The sequence below is a fragment of the Dendropsophus ebraccatus genome, chromosome 2, assembly GCF_027789765.1.
Source record: "Dendropsophus ebraccatus isolate aDenEbr1 chromosome 2, aDenEbr1.pat, whole genome shotgun sequence".
Taxonomy (NCBI): Eukaryota; Metazoa; Chordata; class Amphibia; order Anura; family Hylidae; genus Dendropsophus; species Dendropsophus ebraccatus.
Window position 1 is genome coordinate 216,403,360 of NC_091455.1, and position 9,169 is coordinate 216,412,528.

General features: G+C 46.4%; 1 protein-coding gene across 1 annotated transcript in view; it reads right to left on the reverse strand.

The window, feature by feature from the left end:
* STEAP1 (STEAP family member 1) overlaps positions 1 to 7,840 on the reverse strand; it is a 45,813-nt gene extending 37,973 nt beyond the window's left edge. Inside the window, exons 1-2 of the mRNA XM_069959536.1 lie at positions 7,766 to 7,840; positions 1,331 to 1,404 (exon numbers count right to left, since the gene is read on the reverse strand). Coding sequence (XP_069815637.1) covers positions 1,331 to 1,351 — 21 coding nt within the window. The 5' untranslated portion in view covers positions 1,352 to 1,404; positions 7,766 to 7,840. The remainder of the gene's footprint in view (positions 1 to 1,330; positions 1,405 to 7,765) is intronic.
* Positions 7,841 to 9,169: the final 1,329 nt, after the last annotated feature.

The window sequence follows — 9,169 nt, forward strand, 5'->3', positions numbered from 1 at the left end:
AAAGTTATACAGATTTGTAATTTACGTCTATATAAAAATCTCCAGTCTTCCAGTACTTATCAGCTGCTGTATGTCCTGCATGAGGTGGTGTATTCTCTCCAGTGTGACACAGTGCTCTCTGCTGCCACCTCTGTCCATGTCAGGAACTGTCCAGAGCAGGAGAGGTTCTCTATGGGGATTTGCTGCTGCTCTGGACAGTTCCTGACATGGACAGAGGTGGCAGCAGAGAGCACTGTGTCAGACTGGAGAGAATACACCGCTGGAGTTCCCCTTTAATGTGGCACAGGCCCCTAGGAAATCTGGAAGGTTCTTCAGTAGATAGACTAAAACCCGACCATCCACGTTAGTAAATCAGCCCCGATGCTCCAAATAAATTCCCTTGTGTTTATGGCAATATAAACCTGCCTGGCCTTCATCGGGAGACCCCCGCTCACTGACAGCCGATCCTTAGCGTCATGGAGGGAACTGACACTGTGCTCCGCCCCCTACAGCGGCCCGCTCCTGCTTCTGGTAAAGGGGTAGTTTCCCTTTAAGGAAATTGTATTGTCTTGTTTTGGCTCATGAATATTAATTAGGGCCCCGCCCCCGCTTAGTGCAGTTCCTATGGGGCGTGGATAGCATAACACTGGAGATGGAGCAGTGCTAGTGTCCAGGGAATCACAGGCTCCGCCTCCTTGACACTAATCACAACCTGAATAAAGGCTTTTATAAAGTTATAAGAAAATCACAGACACCGGCGACAAAGGCGAATTCTAAACATTTTATCCATCTGTGCCGCCAGCGCGACAGACGGTCAGGAGGTGACAGATTCACTTTAAGGACAACAAGTGGTCAATCTTACAGTAAGAGGCTCCCCCCCCGCTGGGCCAGATCCATGTATCAGCTCTCTATGTATAGGGGGAAATAGTATTATCCAGAACTAGGGAACATTGTGTCCGCTTTCTCCCAGATACAGCGCCTATCCTGTCCTCAGGTCAGGTGAGGTATTGCAGCTCAGTTCCATTGAAGTAAATGGGGCTGACTTGTAATACCAGACACAGCCTGAGGACAGGGGTGGCGCTGTACTTGGAGGTAGTTGTACTGTTATAACCCTGGATGACCCCTTTACAGGAACATTTCAGCCATAAGGATATACAGAGTCACGCTTAGTGCAGGGTATGAGGGGGCGGAGCATGACACCCCAATTATCTCCGTGTCATGCTCCGCCCCGTCAAACTGTAGAATGTATTTTGCTTAGAGTGCTCCTTTAAGCTTTACTACCCCTGTGGCCGCCATTTAAAGGGCCCCCTAGAATTGTCCTTTTACTCCCACGTTCGTTTCGCCATCTCACCTGGACACCATTGTCCGCCATGCTGACCGATTACCGAGTCACCGAGGATCCATCCTGCTGCCGAGGAGCAGACGCTGTGTAGATAGAGGAGCGCTGTCACTTTAAGGAATCCAAACAGACTGACACAACAAGCCTCTCTGCGTCCGGAGAACGGCCGCCCCCACAGCCGCAGGTTCCTCTCCCATCAATGGCCGCCATTATACCCCTCATAAACCGACTTTCCTCGGTAAATAAACGCACAGAGTTGGATTTTTGTCGTCGCTCCCGTCTGCCAGGTCCAGGGAGACGTCAGACGTTTATACAAACAGCGAGCGTCTGGAGGGGACGTGTTATATATAGGAGGAGCCGGAGTACAAAGGGAACGCAAAAATAACGAAAATACTTATATACACTCATATATATACAGCGACAGTCCGGTAATCCGGCATCTGATAATCTGTTCTATGTTATTACAGGCAGTCGCATTACTCCAGGGGTAAATCCTATCACATGGAAGAGATCAGTCACATGGAGGCAAATCAGGCAAAGCATCATGGGAAAATATGCAAATCTAATCCTGAAGCAGGAAAACTCTTATACTAGCCACCCCATTGTCAGCTTGGAAGAATGACAGCAGTCTGTGGCAGGCACTGTGTATAGGAGCAGTCTGTGGCAGGCACTGTGTATAGGAGCAGTCTGTAACAGGTACTGTGTATAGAAGCAGTCTGTGGCAGGCACTGTGTACAGGAGCAGTCTGTGGCAGGCACTGTGTATAGGAGCAGTCTGTGGCAGGCACTGTGTACAGGAGCAGTCTGTGGCAGGCACTGTGTATGGGGATCAGTCTGTGGCAGGCACTGAGTATGGTAGCAGTCTGTAACAGGTACTGTGTATAGGAGCAGTCTGTGGCAGGCACTGTGTATAGGAGCAGTCTGTGGCAGGCACTGTGTATAGGAGCAGTCTGTGGCAGGCACTGTGTATAGGAGAAGTCTGTGGCAGGCACTGTGTATAGGAGCAGTCTGTGGCAGGTACTGTGTATAGGAGAAGTCTGTGGCAGGCACTGTATGGGAAGCAGTCTGTGGGAGGCACTGTGTATAGGAGCAGTCTGTGGCAGGCACTGTGTATAGGAGCAGTCTGTGGCAGGCACTGTGTATGGGGAGCAGTCTGTGGCCGGCACTGTGTATAGGAGAAGTCTGTGGCAGGCACTGTGTATAGGAGCAGTCTGTGGCAGGCACTGTATGGGGAGCAGTCTGTGGCAGGCACTGTGTACAGGAGCAGTCTGTGGCAGGCACTGTGTATAGGAGAAGTCTGTGGCAGGCACTGTGTATAGGAGCAGTCTGTGGCAGGCACTGTGTATAGGAGCAGTCTGTGGCAGGTACTGTGTATAGGAGCAGTCTGTGGCAGGTCCTGTGTATAGGAGAAGTCTGTGGCAGGCACTGTGTATAGGAGCAGTCTGTGGCAGGCACTGTGTACAGGAGCAGTCTGTGGCAGGCACTGTGTACAGGAGCAGTCTGTGGCAGGCACTGTGTACAGAAGCAGTCTGTGGCAGGCACTGTGTACAGAAGCAGTCTGTGGCAGGCACTGTGTACAGGAGTAGTGTGTGGCAGGCACTGTATGGGGAGCAGTCTGTGGCAGGCACTGTGTACAGGAGCAGTCTGTGGCAGGCACTGTGTATAGGAGCAGTCTGTGGCAGGCACTGTATGGGGAGCAGTCTGTGGCAGGCACTGTGTACAGGAGCAGTCTGTGGCAGGCACTGTGTATAGGAGAAGTCTGTGGCAGGCACTGTGTATAGGAGCAGTCTGTGGCAGGCACTGTGTATAGGAGCAGTCTGTGACAGGTACTGTGTATAGGAGCAGTCTGTGGCAGGCACTGAGTATGGTAGCAGTCTGTAACAGGTATTGTGTATAGGAGCAGTCTGTGGCAGGCACTGTGTATAGGAGCAGTCTGTGGCAGGCACTGATTATAGGAGCAGTCTGTGGCAGGCACTGTGTATAGGGGCAGTCTGTGGCAGGCACTGTGTATAGGAGCAGTCTGTGGCACTGTTTATAGGAGCAGTCTGTGGCAGGCACTGTGTATAGGAGCAGTCTGTGGCAGGCACTGTGTATGGGAGCAGTCTGTGGCACTGTGTATAGGAGCAGCCTGGGGCAAGCACTGTGTATAGGAGCAGTCTGTGGCAGGCACTGTTTATAGTAAAAGTCTGTGGCAGGCACTCTGTATAGGAGCAGTCTGTGGCAGGCACTGTATGGGGAGCAGTCTGTGGCAGGCACTGTGTACAGGAGCAGTCTGTGGCAGGCACTGTGTATAGGAGAAGTCTGTGGCAGGCACTGTGTATAGGAGCAGTCTGTGGCAGGCACTGTGTATAGGAGCAGTCTGTGGCAGGTCCTGTGTATAGGAGCAGTCTGTGGGAGGCACTGTGCATAGGAGCAGTCTGTGGCAGCCACTGTGTACAGGAGCAGTCTGTGGCAGGCACTGTGTACAGGAGCAGTCTGTGGCAGGCACTGTGTACAGAAGCAGTCTGAGGCAGGCACTGTGTACAGAAGCAGTCTGTGGCAGGCACTGTGTACAGAAGCAGTCTGTGGCAGGCACTTTGTATAGGAGCAGTCTGTGGCAGGCACTGTGTATGGGAGCAGTCTGTGACAGGCACTGTGTATAGGAGCAGTCTGTGGCAGGCACTGTGTATAGGAGCAGTCTGTGACAGGTACTGTGTATAGGAGCAGTCTGTGGCAGGCACTGTGTATAGGGGCAGTCTGTGGCAGGCACTGTGTATAGGAGCAGTCTGTGGCAGGCACTGTGTACAGGAGCAGTGTGTGGCAGGCACTGTGTACAGGAGCAGTCTGTGGCATGCACTGTGTACAGGAGCAGTCTGTGGCAGGCACTGTGTACAGGAGCAGTCTGTGACAGGTACTGTGTATAGGAGCAGTCTGTGGCAGGCACTGAGTATGGTAGCAGTCTGTAACAGGTATTGTGTATAGGAGCAGTCTGTGGCAGGCACTGAGTATGGTAGCAGTCTATAACAGGTACTGTGTATAGGAGCAGTCTGTGGCAGGCACTGTGTATAGGAGCAGTCTGTGGCAGGCACTGATTATAGGAGCAGTCTGTGGCAGGCACTGTGTATAGGAGCAGTCTGTGGCAGGCACTGTTTATAGAAGCAGTCTGTGGCAGGCACTGTGTATAGGAGCAGTCTGTGGCAGGCACTGTGTATGGGAGCAGTCTGTAGCACTGTGTATAGGAGCAGTCTGTGGCAGGCACTATGTATAGGAGCAGTCTGTGGCAGGCACTGTTTATAGGAAAAGTCTGTGGCAGGCACTCTGTATAAGAGCAGTCTGTAGCAGGCACTGTGCATAGGAGCAGTCTATGGCAGGCACTGTGTATAGGAGCAGTCTGTGGCAGGTACTGTGTATAGGAGCAATCTGTGGCAGGCACTGTTTATAGGAACAGTCTGTGGCAGGCACTGTGTATAGGAGCAGTCTGTGGCAGGCACTGTGTACGGGGAGCAGTCTGTGGCAGGCACTGTGTATGGGGAGCAGTCTGTGGCAGGCACTTTGTATGGGGAGCAGTCTGTGACAGGCACTGTGTATAGGAGCAGTTTGTGGCAGGCAAAGTGTATAGGAGCAGTCTGTGGCAGGCACTGTGTATGGGGAGCAGTCTGTGGCAGGCACTGTGTATAGGAGAATTCTGTGGCAGGCACTTTGTATGGGGAGCATTCTGTGGCAGGCACTATGTATAGGAGCAGTCTGTGACAGGCACTGTGTATGGGGAACAGTTTGTGGCAGGCACTATGTATAGGAGCAGTCTGTGACAGGCACTGTGTATGGGGAACAGTTTGTGGCAGGCACTGTACACAGGACCTGCCACAGACTGCTCATATACACAGGACCTGCCACAGACTGCTCCTATACACAGTACCTGCCACAGACTGCTCCTATACACAGTGCCTGCCACAGACTGCTCCCCCTACATAGTGCCTCCCACAGACTGCTCCCCATACACAGTGCCTGCCACAGACTGCTCCCCATGCACAGTGCCTGCCACAGACTGCTCCCATACACAGTGCCTGCCAGAGAATGCTCCCCATACACAGTGCCTGTCACAGACTGCTCCTATACACAGTGCCTGCCACAGACTGCTCCTATACACAGTGCCTGCCACACACTGCTCCCATTCACAGTGCCTGCCACAGAATGCTCCCCATACACAGTGCCTGCCAGACTGCTTCTATACACAGTGCCTGCCACAGACTGCTCCTATAAACAGTGCCACAGACTGCTCCTATACACAGTGCCTGCCACAGACTGCTCCTATACACAGTACCTGTCACAGACTGCTCCTATACACAGTGCCTGCCACACACTGCTCCTGTACACAGTGCCTGCAACAGACTGCTCCTGTACACAGTGCCTGCCACAGACTGCTCCCCATAAACAGTGCCTCCCACAGACTGCTCCCATACACAAGGCCTCCCACAGACTGCTTCCATACACAGTACCTGCCACAGACTGCTCCTATACGCAGTGCCTGCCACAGACTGCTCCTATGCACAATACCTGTCACAGACTGCTCCTATACACAGTGCCTGCCACAGACTGCTCCCCATACACAGTGCCTGCCACAGACTGCTCCCCATACACATTACCTGCCACAGACTGCTCCTATACACAGTGCCTGCCACAGACTGCTCCTATACACAGTGCCTGCCACAGACTGCTCCCCATACACAGTGCCTCCCACAGACTGCTCCCCATACACAGTGCCTGCCAGAGACTGCTCCTATACACAGTACCTGCCACAGACTGCTCCCCATACACAGTGCCTCCCACAGACTGCTCCTATACACAGTGCCTGCCACAGACTGCTCCCCATACACAGTGCCTGCCACAGACTGCTCCTATACACAGTGCCTGCCACAGACTGCTCCTATACACAGTGCCTGCCACAGACTGCTCCTGTACACAGTGCCTGCCACAGACTGCTCCTATACACAGTGCCTTCCACAGACTGCTCCTATACACAGTGCCTGCCACAGACTGCTCCTATACACAGTGCCTGCCACAGAATGCTCCTATACACAGTGCCTCCCACAGACTGCTCCTATACACAGTGCCTGCCACAGACTGCTCCTATACACAGTGCCTGCCACAGACTGCTCCTATACACAGTGCCTGCCACAGACTGCTCATAGACACAGATAATAGTGGTATGGCCGTCCTGTGGCATCACCCGTGGTCTGTGGCATCTGTGCCAGCTCTACCCTAAACACAGGTGACTTATAATAAGTTATAATGTACAGAAACTATATCCATTCAGTGAATGACGCCCCATGCTGGGACTTGTAGTTCTACATCCAATAAATAGGGGCAGGTTGTCTCCTGGCTGTGCGTATATAGTGTCTGATCTACTGGTCTTACAGCACAAACCAGTTTACTCCACATTGTGGGCTGACGCTTCCTCTCTATCTACTCCCAGACCCGACCTGCTGCTGACGTATATATATATATATGTATACTGTTCACTATGACTCCGCAGTGTAGATATATATACTGTACACCATGACTCCGCAGTGTATATATATATACTGTACACTATGACTCCATGGTGTGTGTGTATATATATATATATATATATATATATATATACTGTGCACTATCATTCTGTAGTGTTATATATATATATATATATATACTGTACATCATGACTCCGCAGTATATATATATATATATATTTATATATATATATATATACTGTACACTATGACTTCATGGTGTATATATATATATATATATATATACTGTACACCATGACTCCGCAGTGTATATATATATATATATATACTGTGCACTATCATTCTGTAGTGTTATATATATATATGTATACTGTTCACTATGACTCCGCAGTGTGTGTATATATATATATATATATATATATATATATATATGTATACTGTTCACTATGACTCCGCAGTGTATATATATATATATATATACTGTACACCATGACTCCGCAGTGTATATATATACTGTACACCATGACTCCATGGTATATATATATATATATATACACACTTCACCATGACTTTGCAGTGTTCGGTCCTGAGTTTGTAATGAAGGAAAAGGAAATAAAATGACCCAAATGTTGTATAAATGTAGCAGAGCTGAGTGTCCTTTCCTACATTGCTGTAACCATAGGGGTCAGTATGGTGGACGGTGTAGGTGATAGGAGTTAGAGCTCTGCTACATCTGTACATAAATATAGAGTAGTAACTATAAGAAGACAGCTGGATGTAGCAGAGCTGAGGCAACCTAGAGTGATCTGACAATGTGGTATACAGCACTGCACCATCTCTCCACCCCACTGAATAACATACTCAGCTCTGCTACATCCGCACACAATCTCACTAATAAAGTTTATTGCCCTGAATACAGCGGAGTCCCTGAGGGAGGAAGGAGAAGGGGGGACACTCACCCGAGCAGTCAGGCACCAGACTAGTACACAGGCTGCTGGAGGTGATTCCTGCTCAGCTACACCGCCTCCTGCTGGCCACACCCACTGTGCACACCCAGGCCCCTCCCACTGCAGGGCACGTGTGTGTGTGTAAGTGTGAGCTGAACGTCATTGATGATAATTCATGTGGAAAGAATGAGCGTAGTCCATGGGCTGGGAGATGCGTCACCATGTAGCAGAGCCGAATCGCTCTCTCTATATATATACAGTATTATTATTATTATTATTATTATTATTATTATTATTGTTATTATTATTGTTATTATTATTATTATTATTATTATTATATTATTATTGTTATTGTTATTATTATTATTATTATTATTATTATTATTATTATTGTTATTATTGTTATTATTATTATTATTATTATTATTATTATTATTATTATTGTTATTATTATTATTATTGTTATTATTATTGTTATTATTATTATTATTATTATTATTATATTATTATTGTTATTGTTATTATTATTATTATTATTATTATTATTATTATTATTGTTATTATTGTTATTATTATTATTATTATTATTGTTATTATTGTTATTGTTATTATTATTATTGTTATTATTATTATTATTATTATTATTATTGTTATTATTGTTATTATTATTGTTATTATTATTATTATTGTTATTATTATTATTATTATTATTATTATTGTTGTTATTATTATTATTATTGTTATTATTATTATTGTTATTATTATTGTTATTATTGTTATTATTATTATTATTATTGTTATTATTATTATTATTATTATTATTATTATTATTATTATTGTTGTTATTATTATTATTATTATTATTATTATTATTATTATTATACAAGCTGTAATTTTCATTGGTTGTGTGTAGATGGACATATAACATTTTGTCGTTTTCTTTCTTTCTTTCTATTATTTGGAGGACAGGACTTGATATAACACACTGCACTAGGTATATATTGAAGTATATACCTGTCAGCTTAACCCCTTAGGGACCGGGCCTATTTGGGCCTTAATGACCAGGCTCATTTTTCTAAATCTGACCTGTCTCACTTTATGCGCTCATAGCTCAGTGATGCTGTAACGTATGCTAGCGATTCTGAGATTGTTTTTTCGTCACATATGGCACTTTATATTAGTGGCAAAATTTGGTCACTACTTTGTGTGTTTTTTGTGAAAAACATCAAAATATCATGAAAAATGTAAAAAATTAGCATTTTATGAACTTTGAAATTCTCTGCTTCTAAAAAAAGAAAGTCGTAGCACATAAATTAGTTACTAAGTCACATTACCGATATGTCCTCTTTATTCTGGCTTCATTTCATAAACATATTTTACTTTTTTAGGGTGTTACGGGGCTTAGAAATGTATCAG